General features: G+C 39.2%; 1 protein-coding gene across 5 annotated transcripts in view; it reads right to left on the bottom strand.

The window, feature by feature from the left end:
* The window catches only part of ADGRV1 (adhesion G protein-coupled receptor V1), a 563,532-nt gene that overhangs the window by 64,303 nt on the left and 483,026 nt on the right, over positions 1-16,203 (bottom strand). For 4 of the 5 annotated variants that reach the window (XM_058727155.1, XM_058727147.1, XM_058727130.1 and 1 more), the window contains one exon: positions 3,628-3,749. In XM_058727155.1, coding sequence (XP_058583138.1) covers positions 3,628-3,749 — 122 coding nt within the window. Of the gene's footprint in view, positions 1-3,627; positions 3,750-16,203 lie in introns of those variants that run through there. The other variant, XM_058727164.1, reaches the window with a different exon arrangement.

The raw sequence follows: 16,203 nt of genomic DNA on the forward strand, positions 1-16,203 counted from the left end.
GTTTGATAGGTTATACTGGCTACCACCTTAACCTTGAGGTTCACATTTATTTAACTGCTGGTGACTGGTTCAATCATGGATTTCAGGTGTCTAACCTCCACTGAATCCCTCCAATTTCTCTCTAAGCAGTCTGTTTCTTGACCATATATCTTCCAACCCACCATAGTTTGCTATTTACTTTCTGCCTAGAAACTTCTCTGGACTTTTTACCACTTTTAGCTCAAGCTTTCAACCCATTTTTCTCAACAAATGTCCTTGCTTCTTGACTTTCAGAGAAAAGAGAGCATTAGATGCAAATTCCAACTTTCCTCACTTCCAGCTTCCAAATGGTTTTCCATGTTCCTCCCTCTCTCCCTAGCCTCAGAGAGAGAAACATCTCTCCTCCATCACTTCTGTTCTTCCTGCCCTGTCCATGATCTTGCCACAGCAGAGTCTTTCTTTCCTCCACTTGTCAGTTTCTCCTTCTTTGTTGGTTCTTTTCACAAGAAAACAGAAACAAAAAATCTCCTTTGAACCAACGAGCCAAACATCCTTCCTAAGCTATTACTTTATCTCTCTTTCTATACTCCATTCAACTTCTTGGATAAAAATATTTGCTCCTCATGTGAGGTACAGTACAGTTGCTTAATATGTTATGCCATTTAATTAAATCACACCATAATCCTAAATAGTATGTATTCCCATTTCACAGATGAAGAAAGTAGAAAAAAATTTGTATCCATGACTCAACTAAAGTCAGCTGGATAGATTGGTGGAGTTAGGATCATGTTCACTATATCAGCAGTTCTCAAACTGTGGTCCCTAGCCTGGCTGTCTCAGCATCATCTGGGAAATTGCTAGAAAAGCAAACTTCCAGATCTGCTCAGATCTACTGTATCAGAAACTCTCAGTGTGGGGCCTGACAACCTGTGTTTCAACAAGCCCTTTACATGATTTTGCTGCAAGCCACAGGTGGGGAACACTGCACTGCACCACAATGCCCCTCGGTCCTCAGCCTATTTATCTTCTCTGCTGCACTTGACAGTTAGTTAGTATTGTTTTCTTCTGAAACTTTCTTTTCTACCAGAAACTCCAAACTCTTCTATTCTAGTTCCCTTTCATTAATAATCTCTTTCTGTAGCTCTCTCCTAAAACCTAGTTACTAAATTATTATTATTATACAATTATTAACTAAAATTAACTCTACTAATGACTCCCACATCTTACCAACTCACCAACCTCACTGCGTATTTCCTAGAACCCTATGCCTGATGTGATCTTCATGTTGACTAAAGATGTTGGTACCCAGCCATTCACCTGAGCCTGGCATTTCTACATGATGTTGCTCTCTGATACTACACATCCCTACATTTTATTGGCTAACCAAATTCCATTAATGGTTATCTTTACAATTCTCAAACCTGTCACCTGCTCTCTATTCCCAGGTATGCTGCTGAAATATTTTAGGCTGGACTATGATAGGAGCCCACCTCTAACTGGAGCTGTTCCACATTTCGTTACCTTCCTAAATGTTTCCAGTCATCCTTCTAAAAAGTAGTACAAGCAAGTCATTCCCAATCAAAATTTAAAAAATTTTTAAAACAAATCAGAGCAAAACAAATAAAAACTCCAACTTTGATGGCTTCCTACTGCTTAAAAGCTGAAGTTCAACATCCCTTCCAAAGCATGGTAACATGGCACTGAGGCCAACTTACCCTCGTCTGTCTCGGCTCCCAGCATTACCTTCCGAACCGCAAAGGCTTTCTTCTTGCCACCCTCACCCCAACTCTTCTCTAAATCTCGGCGAGATTAATCAGTTCCCTTTTGTACTGCCCAGACTAACACTGTTTCTCTGCCTGAAATGCTCATCTCTAACCATACACTCATCACTTACTTAACATTAAAGGTATTGCAAACTCAATGGCAGGTAAAGTGAATGAACGAAGTCTATCCCATGTATAATAAGATCACATGCCCCATCTAAAGGGGGAAGCATCCACTTAGGACTTGCCAATTGCTGCCAAGCAAGTACTGCTATTAAAGAAAAGCCAGAAATTCAAGTTTTTATGTGAGATTTCTCAATTTTAAAAGTTTGCAGCAAATATTAAACAATTTTTTAAAGAGTTTTTTTTTTAATGTTTTATTTTTCTATTTTTGAGAACGGGGGAGGGGCAGAGAGGGAGGGGGACAGAAGATCCGAAGCAGGCTTCGTGCAGACAGCAGCGAGTCTGATGTGGGGCTCGAATTCACAAACGGTGGTGAGATCATGACCTGAGCTGAAGTTGGGACTCTCAATGACTGAGCCACCCAGCTGCCCCCAAATATGAAACAATTTAAAACACTGTTCTGTATACCACTATGTGTCCACAAAATAAAATACATCTGCAGGCTGCCAGTGTGGACCTCGGTGTTAGTTCCAACAGACTCCTGGGATTCAAAGCTGACCAGACAGGGCCTCTGATCTGAAGGGCTCACTTCCGGGGCTCATCTCAAATGCTAGCACTTGCAGGAGTAAACAGGTGCTTCACTCAACCCTTTTGTTTGCACGGCACCTGGCATAGTGTATTCTAACCGCTAACTGTTTACTCCCTTGAATCATCACATTGTAAAGGAGCAGGCCTGTCCCCTCCACCCTGGGACTGTAGCATTAACACAATGTGCCAGCAGCAGGTGCTTGATGATCTCTGTGGCTATACAGAGATGTCTACACACCTCCTTGTATCAACCTGATGCCAAACTTTCAAGTTACTTTTTATTTTCTGTCCTTCCTAAATCCATATTATGATTTGCTTAGGCACTGGGCTGGAAGATATGCTGTCACTAAATAATTTGTTTCCTTAAAATCCTTAAAATGAAATCAAAATATGCTTTGAGTCTCGTTTCAGTTGTATGCTGTAATCCTAATAGGTTTTTCTACTCATGTTCCTTGCAACATGGTGGTCCAAATAAGGACTTTTTAGAGAGATCTTTGGTAAATTCAAGATATTATTTTGGTCTGGGACAGACCTTTTCACTTTGGAAAATAAGGAAAATGAGTTCATTTGTTCCATTTGTTAATTTCAGGGTGCAACTTTTTTTCCATTTAACAAAAGCACTAAAAAAGTCAGCTTTAATTTTTGCTATAGTTATATAATTCCTAGTTATGCTATCCAAGCACGCTCACAAAACTAATTTAAGCTGGGCATTGCCAGACTTAGAGGATGTCAATCATTTTTCAGTGAACCAAAACACTCTCATTTCACTAAGCACCAGGGGTAAGAGTGGACTGCTTGAACACTGCTATCTATTTCACTCTTCAATTGCTCTAACATCTAGACACAGCCACCGTCCATGGTTACCTGCTGCAAAGTTTATAAACATCAATCCTGCTGAAAAAGAAATATGTTTTTGTAGTTACTCAGATGTTATCTAAATAAAGGAGGGTAAATATTTTACCCTTTATATTATCAGTATAAACAGCAAGTTAGAAGCCCAGCCATATTTTAGGTATTAAAGATTCAGCCCTTGATCATTTTATTCTGCAACTTTGCGTGATGTTGTGTGTAAAAATTCACCTACGTGTAGGCACTTGATTCCTTTACATTGAAACTCCATGCCCGTGTTCATGAGCATACATGTGTTCCACCAGCAACCAGATTGTAAGCTTACCTGTAGACTGTTGAAAATGACAAAGAGGACCAACATCCAGAAGTGTCTGTAAGCCATGTGCAGGCCTCCCCAAAGCCATGTCACAGAAATCAGGGCAAAGAGATATAAAACCAGCGGGACTTCTAGAAATAAAAAAAAATTTTTTTTTGAGCTCTGGGATCCTGCATAGTCACAGATACACACAAATGTATATTGGCTCCTTTCTTGTAACACTCTGTATGCCTAAGTACCCATTTTGAAAGAACAACCTTGGAAATCCCATTCTTATGCCAGAAAAGAGAGGGCACATTGCTGAGTCCACATTCTTTCTGTTTTCCTGATGGGGGTGGGGGGGTGGGGTGGTGGTGCAGAATGAGAACTGTTCCTCTCCTAGACTACCACCTGCTGGACTGTTCAGGAAGTGCCATGAACAACTGCAGAGATGCAATCACATTTCATCCCCAGGTAAATCCCCTTAAAAGAGCTTTCCACCAGAAAATGGCAGGCAGCGGTGTTGCTCTGGAAATTAGCATAGTCCAACCCAACAATTTAAAACACAAATGATATAAAAACTAGCTTGTGTGTCATGGAAAAGTATGTACTCATCCCTTTTTTTTTCTGACAGAGAAGACACCAAACTTTATAGCTAATGTTAGAGTAAAGGTGAAGTGACAGGTTTGCTAGTGTGAACACTAAGCTTATTCGGGCCGCTGTTTCTCGTGCAAGTTGTTTCAGTAGTTTTCAGGAGAGATCTCTTCAGGGCCAAGGACTTCATTACTCATTTGTCTTTGATATTTGCATTGTAGAATAATAACCTTAAAAGGGGGATTTTATTATTTAAATGACTACCTATAGTAGACGTGAAAAGCGAATCAGATCATAACAGCTGCAAATAAACACATTTCAAGCTGTCTGAAAGACATCAGGATGGACCACACCATTGACAACTCTTAGGACAGACTTCAAGGTCCAAATATACCCACCATTTTATCAAGTAATGCCTAAAATTTACATGCACTCTGAAAATTTGAATAGTTAAATAATATGACTTTAGCAATTTTAAAATTTTATTTTGAAACAATGTCAAACTTACAGAAGAGCTGTAAGTACAGTATGACAACATAGTTTTTCTTTTCCCTGAACCACTTGAAAGTTGCCTTCCTCCATCACCTTCTGAATACTTTATTTTTTTAAATATATTTTTTAAGCTAACATTTTTTAAGTTTATTTTTTTTAGTAACCTCTACATGCACTATGGGGCTCGAACTCCTGGCCCCGAGATCAGGAGTGACACCCTCTTCTGACAGAGCCTGCCAGGAGCCCCAAAACTTAATTTTTCTGTTGTTTTCATTTTTCCCTCTGAAAACTTTAATGTGTATTTTCTACAAAGATTTTCTCCTACATAAACACAATAGGTCCATCAAATCAGGAAATCAGTACTCATATATTCCTGCCATCCTCAGATCCCATTCAAGATTGTCCATTATTTCTGTTATCTTTTTTGCAGCGGAAAGGTACAGCTGACATGTTTCTGTAGTCTCCTTTAATCCCAAACAGTTCATCTGTATGTCCTTGGCTTTTATGACTGACACTTTTGAAGATTACCGGCCAGTTTTTCCTGGGGAGTGTCCTTAAATTTGAGTTCATCTGATCTCTTCCTGTGATTCAGGTTAAAAAATTTGGCAAAAGTCACAGAACTGATACTGGGTTCTTGTTATAGCATTCTTTTATTGGGTGGCACAAAAATTCCATTTGTCCCATTAGGCTGCTCATTCAGGTCATGTGATTAAGGTAGTGGCTGCACAGATTCTCTACTGTGAAGTCAGTCTGTTTTCCTTTGTGATTACTAATTATCTGTGTGGGATTACTTTGAAACTGGATAAAACCCTTCCTCTTATCAAATGTGTGATTTATCCATTATTTATTTTTATAATATGGACTCACAGATTCTCAATTTATTTAAAGGGTTATTGGGGTGCCTGGGTGGCTCAGTAGCTTAAGTGTCTGACTTGATTTCCTCAGGTCATGATCTCACGGTTCATGGGTTTGAGCCTTGTCCCCCCTCCTCCACTCGTGCTGTCCCTGTCTCTCTCAAAATAAATAAATAAACTTGAAAAAAGGGTTATTACTGACTACTATCATTTTGATGCCCAAATTACCCTGAATTTGATTAATGGAAGCCCTTGCAAGATAAGATGGCATCTGTGCCCTTTGTGCCTTTTGTTATGTTCTCATGATTCTGTAAGTACTTCCTTGATTTCTGGCCCAACAAGATGTTTCAAACTTATCTTGTACTTTCCCTGATCCAGTTCTGGTTTCTTTTTGGGGAGAATGGCATTTAGAAACCAAGATTAGGTGGTCAATACGCTCGCTATTATTGGGGTGTTTCTGCTCCTAAGCCCTCTTTGTAGACAGAGCTAGAGAATCTATGTAGGTACACATATGAACACACCACACACACACACACACACACACACACACACACACACACACGTTTACATCTAGATTACTGTAGCTATTTCTATGTAATGAATATGATTAGTTCACACTAATATTTCCAAATCCAATCCAAACCACAGGGTTAATTCTCACTTTTTTCCTTTAATTTGTGTAAATCTCTTGTCTGTTGTTAAGAAATCTAGTTCTCGTTATTCTTAATATATTTATCTATTTGACCAATTGCCCTAGTTGATTGTATCTAATCTCTGGGTGCTGTTATTCCTTCTCTTGCACAGATGACCCCTCAAGCTTATTTGGGTTCTGACATCTCAAGCTGGGCTGTACCCTATCCCTCACACAGATGCCCCCCTCACAACAAACAGGGTTCCCACACTCCATGCTTGAACATCTTCCTATGGATGGTAATTGTGAAGAGGGCTTTAGGATGGAATTCTTTGAGAAGGGAAGGGAAAGGCAAAAAAAGAAACAGGACAAAAGAAAGGAAAGAAAGGGAAAGGGGGAGGGGAAGAGGAAAATGGAACCTGAACATTCTTTTTTTTTTTTTTTTTGAGGAGAAAAAAAACCTTTAAAAAGACACTATGCTGGTATCTTCCCAAAAATACCCTTCATAAAAAAAATATAAAATTGCTTGAGTTATTATAACTTCACAGAGAAAATAAGAATAATATAAGACACGGCTTATACAGATGAATAATTCCTTTGTCATTAATGCCTTACAGCAGGACAGGGGAAAATATATTAAGATTTATTTAAATTTTATAAAAATTCATTTTTGTTTAATGAAATCATACAATTCGATAAAGGGCCAGAGGCTCATTTTTACTAATGACAAGATACCCTAATATTTAGGAAACTTCCTATGCTATACTCATTAAATTTTTTAAAGATTAGGTATTAACTCTGGCAATTGCATTCTTTGTTCCACTGTGTAAGTACAAAATTCTATTTATGGCTCTGTGCAGAGTACAAAAGGACATGCATACTCTGCATGGAAAACTAGGAACCCAATTTTCAAAATTTGGCCTTCATGTTCCTCTAAAGTGCCTAGCCCAACAAGTGCTGTGTGCTGACAGAGCTCAGTGGGGGAGCTGAGAGAGCATACAGGGGCCTGACCAGAAACACCCAGGCCTATGTTTTTCTGGAACTCTGCAGACAAGTGTGGTGGCTTGGCACCCCAAATCAGAAACTCTGCAAGGAAGAAAGCCAGGCATAAATAACTCAGCGAGTTGAACAATAAACCCCAGGCTGGTTTTTCAGCAGTGCAACAACGCTGAGGACATGATTTCAGGTGGAAGAAACATATCTAGGGGTACATCCAGATTTTGTGGGCCTGAAGTTCATAAAACTTGAAGAGATATCTTTAAAAAAATAAAAACTGCAAAAAGCAAAATCAGGCATAAAATCTTGGAAAGGGCCTATATGCAAGGGAGAGGCCCTAAAACTTAAACTTCATCAGCTTTATGCTAACCCACCTCTGAGGAGGTACCTTCACCCTCTTTGGGGCCTGGAGTAACTGACCACAGGGAAAAGGGCTGTTGGGAGTGGGTGATGGGGACAGACGTGGGGTGGGGGGGGGGGTGGGTGGTGATGCTAATAGCTACTGGGAATTCCATTTGGTAAGCAGAAAATTAATGCTGCACTTAGTGAAAATCATATTGGTTGTATATTTCAGAAGCTGACATTTCACATTTGGTGAACGACTAGTAACTTTTCTGTTGACTGTATAAGTCAGTGCTTACCGAAACAGGTATTTACAACCGGCCACACTAGAAACTTATGTTTACAGGTGAATTTGTTAGAAAACAGAACTTCAATGGCTCTAGGTACTATCACCAGAAACATCTTTGCTGCAAGCATTTTGGGGGCAAACATTTTAGCAAAGTTAAAAAGGCAACTGTTTGAGGGTTTGGTTCATTTTTCCACTGACACACTACACTCATTTTATGTAAATCTTAGCCCTTAGAATGGTCTCTACACTGGCACCGAGTTTTGAACCAACATTTCCTATAGAACTTTAGGATGTCTATCAGTGAACTGTGACTCTGTGCCAATAACCAACAGTGTCGAAGGGCTTTTACAATGTACTTCAAAGCTCAGTTACAAACATGCATTCTAGTGTTTGGAAACTGGTAACTCTGCTAATAAAGGAAGAAATTTTAGTGAAACAAAAAAAGTGTGATGATGAACAAGGAGATGAATTAACAAACAAACAAAAGCATAGCACTATGAATGAAAGCCTCTGAAGACAAATGCTTAGGTACAATCTACAAAATAAAACCTGATACCTGTTCAGGCAATCTACACACATTTAAAAGGTATTCAGAGGTGGGGGGCCTGGGTGGCTCGGTCCATTAAGCATTCAGCTCAGGTCATGATCTCATTGTTCATGAGGTCAAGCTGACAGCACACAGCCTGCTTGGGATTCTCTCTCTCTCGCCCTCTCTCTGCCCCTCTCCCACTTGCCTCTTTCTGTCTCTCTCAAAGAAATAAACTTTAAAAAAAAAAAAGCACACAGAAAAATAATAAAATGTATTCAGGGGTTCCTGGCTGGCTTAGTCAGTACATCATGCGACTCTTGATGTTGGGGTCATGGGTTCAAGCCCCATACTGGGCATGGAGCCCACGTAAAAAAAATAAAATGTATTAAAATATTTTGTATTCACAATAAGGTCTTTTTAATTTTGCTATTCATTTTTCATATTTCATCATGTTCTTCTTAATGAATGCCCTCTTTTATTTTTCATGACTTTTATCTTTTACGGCCAAATTGCTTTATTGCCTATTAGTTATGTGGTGATTTTGTTGGCAGTGAAAATGGTTGCTATTGTATATACATACGATGGAATATTACTCGGTCTTAAAAAGGAATGAAATTCTGACATGTGCTGCAATGTGGATGAATGTTGAAAACATTATGTTGATTAGAATAAGCCAGACAAATATTGTAGGATTCCATTTACATGAGGTGCCTGGAGTAGGCAAATTCCTCTAGACAGAAAGTAGAATAGAAGTCACCAGGGACTGAGAAAAATGGGGAATAGGAAATTCTGTTTATCGGGTACAGAGTTCATGTTTGAGTTGATGAAAAACTTCTGGAAATGGATAGTGGTGATGGTTGCACAACATTGTGAACGTACTTTTTGCCACTGAATTGTACACTTAAAAATGGTTAAAATGGTAAATTTTGTGTTATGTATATTTTACTACAATTTTTCGTTATAAGGTCATGCTAAAAAAGATAGGCTGGTGTGAAGATGAAGTTCGATGACAGGGAGGGAAAAAAAGAATCACATCCTCAAAGTACTTGATTTAAATACTTAAATTAGCATGGAGTCATTAATGTGAAAAACGAAGTAGTCTGAAAAGGTTTTAGTGAAAGAAATTACTTGTGGAAAGGAAAAAAAAAATCAGCAAGTGGATATGTCATTTAGTACTTACCATCATTAAGAAAGTCTACTTATGGGATTTTGTAGATTCCATTGAGAATACATAAAATCTCTTTATGTTTTAGTGGAAAATATGATTTCAATGAATTTAATTGCCATTTTTAAAGAAAGTATGGTGCTGTATTATCTCTTCTCTTTGTAATTGCAGCCTTGGCTTTATTGCTATGCACCAGTGACAACAATAATGGCTTTATTATGGAAATCACACCTCATTTACATGAGGCTGAAATTTATTCTGTGTTTACAATCTTCTAAAGTACTTGTTTTAATTTTACCTCACTGACCTTCTGATTCTAACAATTTGGATGTGCTACTAAAACAAACTCATCATTGTAAAACAAGGAATGCAGCTGTGAAATAATGTGTAGATTTAAGATATTTATGGGGCTATTTCCAACAACAGGCATGTATTATTTTTAAATGAGAAAAAAAGGTAATTGAAAACAAGGTATAGAAAGGCCTTATTTCTAAATTATGGGCCTTTTATTCTGAAATTAGCAGATACTTGGAGGCAGAGAAATTTCATTGATCTGACCCATTTATTGGTGAGAACATATTAATTGTGTTCTTAAGCTTTCTTAACAAGGGACAACACTAACCCCACAATGCACAGTCACCTACCAGTGTTCTCAGCAAATAAACCAAAAGTCCTGGAAGAATACAACAGGACACACAGTTCACAGAACTGCCAAGTCAGCATTAGGATACTGTGGGTAGAACAGATCATGAATCTACAAACACTTACAACAGAATCTGGAGACAGGAGCCACAGGACTTGGTTTCCCTGTTCTGTAAAGGGGCTTTTAAGAGCTCTTAAATGTTTGTTGCAGCAGGCTAGACTTTGCACATCTCTGCTCTCTGCTATATGCCAGGTTCTTCACTTTTCTTAGGCATCCTTTCTTTCTTTTTATTTTTTTTATTTTTTTAATGTTTATTTATTTTTGAGACAGAGAGAGACAGAGCATGAACGGGGGAGGGTCAGAGATAGGGAGACACAGAATCGGAAGCAGGCTCCAGGCTCTGAGCTGTCAGCACAGAGCCTGACGCAGGGCTAGAACTCACAGACTGCGAGATCATGACCTGAGCCGAAGTTGGATGCTTAACCAACTGAGCCACCCAGGTGCCCCTCTTAGGCATCCTTTCTAAATTCATAATCTCCACAGTCACTTTCTTTCAATGAGCACTTTAGGGACAGCAATTTCCAAATGTGCACCTCCATGTCCCTTGAGCTCTATAATTCCAGGTCTGGAGATTCCCCTTCCTCTCAGACTTTCTCTTCCTTCCTGGTACTAGTACAACCATTCACATAGATTGACCCCATGCCTCATTTCCCCTCATGTGCTGCACCACATGGGACGTGTGGGGGGGGAACCATCCACATTAAAGCGCTTGGCACAAAACCTGGCACAAAGCACAAGCTCAGTAAGCCTTACCCACTATCATCCTTATTCTCATGACCATTATGACTTTAGTCAAGTTAGGCAAATAGTGCATGGCTATACATAGCCCCTTCTTACCTATTTGAAGAGCCCAAAAATCAGGTAATAAAAAAACATGTTGAGCTTTTTTTGTACCTGAATTTCCCAAAACTATTTGGCTACAGAACCCTTCTGGAGGCACCTGGGTGGCTCAGCTCCTTGAGCATCTGACTCCTTAACTTTTCTTTTTTAACGTTTTATTTATTTTTGGGAGACAGAATGTGAGAGGGGAAGGGGCAGAGAGACAGCGAGACACAGAATCCCAAGCAGGCTCCAGGCTCTCAGCTGTCAGCACAGAGCCCGAGAGCATCTGACTCTTGATTTTGGCTCAGGTCACGATCTCACGGTGCGTGGGTCGAGCCCCATGTTTGTGCTGACAGCACAGAGCCTGCTTGGGATTCTCTCTCTGTCCCTCCTCAACCCTCAAAATAAATAAGTTAACCTAAAAAAAAAAAAAAAAAGAACCCTTCTGTTTACCTGACATAATCTGAAGATCACACTTGGAGGAGGGTTGCTGTCAGAGTGTAGACTCTAATTTCCACCACATCCAAACTGTTACTGAAAACTTCCTGAGCAGCCTATTTATTTATTTGTTAAATGTTTATTTATCAATTTTTGAGAAAGAGAGAGAGAGCAAGTGAGCAGGGGAGGGGCAGAGAGAGAGACAGGGACAAAGGATCCAAAGCAGGCTCTGAGCTGACAGCAGGAAGCCTGATGTGGAGCTTGAACTCACAAAGCATGAGATCTTGGCCTGAGACAAGGTTGGACGCTTAACCAACAGAGCCACCCAGGTGCTCCCCTGCCAAGCCTATTTAAAATTTTTTTAACAATTATTTATTTTTGAGACAGAGAGAGAGAGACAAAGAGAGAGCAAGTGTGAGTGGGGGAGGGGCAGAGAGAGAGAGAGAGAGAGAGAGAGAGAGAGAGAGAGAGGATATGAAGCTCTGCGCTGTGAGCCCTGAGCCTGACGTGGGCTCCAACTCACAACTGTGAGACCACAACCTGAGCCAAAATCAAGAGTCAGACACTTAATCGAATGAGCCACCCAGGCACCCCCTTACCAGCCTATTTAAAATGGACCTCTCAGTGTCTTCTATTCTCTTCCCTCTCCCTTTTCTATTCTAGTCTAACCCACCCAATCCCACTTAAAACTGATGGCAATGAGTCTCAAGAAGGTATTGTGATTCATAAGAATAAACTTCAACTCTAGAAGGTAATTTAAGTAGCCTGCAGGACATCTTAGACAATGGGTACAGCAAACACAACTAATAGTGGGAGCCTACACATACCACCTTTGGACACGGATTTACCCGGACCCTTAACTGATAGGTGAAGAAAGCAAGCCTAATTTGGAAGGATCTGTACAGGTGAAAAAATGGATCTGTAGGCAGAGGAGAGAGTTAATCAATATTGGTCTAGAGTATATTTTCTAGAGGCAGAGAGGAGGAATGTGAACAGGTTTTCAGAGGAGTCTCAAGGTCTCTGAGAACCTAAATAACGGTACTTTGTCACCAGCTGACTTAGGGCAGCCCTGGATGCTAAAGGACAGTCCAGTGTCAGGCCTACTTTGAGTGTGATTTATTGGGAATGAAAAAAAAAATAGTACAAGCCTAGAATTATGGTCTCGCCTTGCAAAAGCTATATATAATTTTCAATTTGCAGACTATAATTTTGAATCTAAGGAGAATAATCAAGTTAGATGAGACATACCCACATGGACCTTGCACAAACTGTTATTAGAGTAATTCCATTTGAACCATGTACTTCAAAGTTGCCAGATAATATCCTCCTGGGGGGGGGGGTGTCAAATAGGTCTGTGATACTTAAGGAAAAGGTTAAATGGTCTGTTTTCTTCTTGTGAGGAAGATGTCTTGGAACTATGGGGAGAATTATCACTTGGGTTCACAGCCAACATAGTGATTTTTAACACACTTCATAAACATTTCACACAATGACATTATGACAGAAGTTTTTAGGAGGTCTAGAACAAACATGAAGCCAGCCAACTAACAACCGAAGACTGGCTTAACCTGGTTTACTAACTACACTACCAGTTACTCAGCCATTAAAGAGCTCGAAACACTCATCCCCAGGCATGCTCAGACACCTAACAGCAATTTCCAACACATTTAGCTTCTATAATACTATGAACATATACAATGTGTCTTTCAACCTGCTTACATCTATATTTTGAATCTTACTATATGGCCTCATAATTTTTGGAAATTAGGTTACTATGTATTTGGCCATGAATAACCAGTTATATTTTACAGATGGTTTGATAGGACACCACACAGTAGTCATTAAGAGTTAACAGGCTCACATTCAACACTGAAGTCTTGAGTCAATTCTGACACAATGTCTCATAAAAATTAATACTAAAGATGTGTTCAAGAAAATATTTTTACAGTGTGTTAAATATGTCAGTTCCAGAATTGTTTTCTGGTAGACCCTCAATCTGGATAAATGCCAGCTGACCTCACACTTATTTCCTTTAATTTGGTTCTCTAGCTATCACATTGCAAAACTGTAACACGAATTTAAAATTTTACTTTATTTTTATTTCGTGTGCCATGTCACTATTCTAAAAAGTCTACTTGAGCTAAATCCTTTGGATCTTCTCTGTCAATGTGATTAATTGCATCTCTTCTTCCTACGGCTATCAGATTATCAGGGCATTGTCTGGTCTTTTTTTTTTTTTTTTTTTTTAATGTGTTTATTTATTCTGGTGGGGGGGCGGCGCAGAGAGAGAGTGAGGCAGAGGATCTGAAGTGGGCTCTGTGTGGACAGCAAAAACCCTGACACAGGGCTCCAACTCACAAATAGTGAGTTCATGACCCGAGTCAAAAAGGGACGCTTAACCTATTGAGCCACCCAGGTGCCCTAGGGCATTGTCTCATCTTCAAAATGATGTAATGTATTTCACAAAAGCTTTGAGGATATTACTTACGCTCTGTTGTTAAATAATATCTGTAAGTAGAGAAAACTAACACGAAACCCACATACAGAGCTGTTTGCAGGTATACACAATAATAACAGACCATAAAGTGGTATAATATCTGTGTTACACACAGGCTTATCATTGTTCATGTAAGCAATGGCACAGTACCCACAGGTGTGGCCAGGAATTTTATCCATGTGGAAGTAAACTAATATCTTATTGCTTATTCTTACTAACAACCTTGGACCAAGCCCTTACAGAGAAAATAAGAGGAACCATTGTGTTTAAGAAAGAAAGGCAATATCCAGATTGGATGCCATGTGTATCATTTACAGAGAAGGAGGCTGTCCAAGATGACAGTAACATCAATACGGATAATGTTTTTATATTAGTGACCAAAGTGATTTGTACCCAATGATATACCATTAAAATTTCTTTGTATATTTGTCATATGTGTATTACATATTTGTAATGTCATATGGACAGCTTAAAATCTGTGAGATCTTAATTCCAACCTTTTTTCTCTTTTTCTCCTCTTTCATTGGGTATTCAAATTGTTAATGGTTAGACTGATTCGTGGGTATCTGATATTAGTAGCAAATTTTGTCCTAGGCTCAAAATTATGTTTCCACATTTTTTTTTTTTTTAAGAGTAAGAGCGAAGATGTGGGAGGTACACACACACACACACACACACACACACACAGGAATATTAAACAGCCATAAAAAGGATGAGATCTTGCCATCTACAACAACACAGATGTGCCTAGAGGGTAGCATGCTAAGTGAAATTAAATCAGACTGAGAAAGACGTATGATTTAACTTACATGTGGAATCTAAACAACCAAACAAATGAATAAACAGACAAACAAAAAGCAGATACAGATCTATTAAACCTGAGAACAAACTGATGGATGCCAGAGGGGAGGTGGGTAGGAAGATGGGCAAAATGGGAGAAGGGGAGTGGGAGGTAGAGGCTTTCAGTTTCTGGATGAATAAGTCATAGGAATAAAAGTTACTGCATAGGGAGTGTAATCAATGATACTTATAGACTTGCATGGTGACAGATAGTAGCTAAGTTTGTGGTGAGCAAAGCATAATGTGTAGAGAAACTGAATCACTATGTCCTACACCTGAAACTAATGTAACATTGTGTGTCAAATATACTCAAATAAAATTTTTTAAAATTAAATCTCCCTTCCTTAGAGGCAAAAAAAGAGTGAGAGCATTGGAATTTTATTTAACTCTAGGCACCATGGTTTTGGCATTAGTAGATAAGACTAACGAAAGAGCAGCCATACAGTTTTTTTGGCCACTGTGCTTCCCAAGTCCCCAAAAGGAGCCATTTTTACTATTCGATTCTGTCTTTACTAGACAGGTCCTGCTACAGTTTGTGTTTGTTTCTATCCATTTGTTCCTTTTTTTTTTTTTTTTTTTAACCAGGTGCAATTTTGTGAAACGCATTTTTAAAAAACCAAATTTTTTTTCCTGGTTGATAAAGCAGCTTTAATATAACCACAGAATGAGTGTTTATTTGCAAATACTCTGGAATTTCCCTCTCCTTTCTCAGGAGAGAGGAAACCACCACACTTCTTAGAAATTGTATAATTAAATGAGTGTAAGGATCAAAAATTGTTCATTTCAATGACTTGTTAATTTACAACACTGATTTACACTATCTTTATAGAACTGTGCAATAGGGCTTCAAATTGTTCTTCAACAACCTCAGCCTTTCCTCCAATCCAATATCTACTTCTTTCTGTAAGTTGGTGCATCCTAATTATAAATCACATCATTTACTTTCCTGAAGGTTATTTATAATAAATTTTACAATTTGCCTCTGTCAAATTCCATTAAAAGAAAAAGATCTGTTTTGAATATGGGCCCTTGGCAAATTACACTTTTTTTAAAAAAAAGGCATGCACTGAGTTTGACTGGGTGGGATTTATTCACAAAAAAGGCAGAACTGCAGCTATAGGAGCAAGGACTCCGGAGTCAGACTACTTGATGGCCATTTACCACTTGTGTGACCTTGGTAAGTCACTTCACTGCTCTGGGACACAAGTTCCTCATCAGTAAAGTGACAATCATATTAGTATCTGCCAAATAACGTCTTGTGTATCTAGGGAGAATTAAATGGTTGAAATGCATAACACTTTGGGGGCGCCTGGGTGGCGCAGTCGGTTAAGCGTCCGACTTCAGCCAGGTCACGATCTCGCGGTCCGTGAGTTCGAGCCCCGCGTCAGGCTCTGGGCTGATGGCTCGGAGCCTG

This window comes from Neofelis nebulosa, chromosome 1 (genome assembly GCF_028018385.1).
Source record: "Neofelis nebulosa isolate mNeoNeb1 chromosome 1, mNeoNeb1.pri, whole genome shotgun sequence".
NCBI lineage: Eukaryota > Metazoa > Chordata > Mammalia > Carnivora > Felidae > Neofelis > Neofelis nebulosa.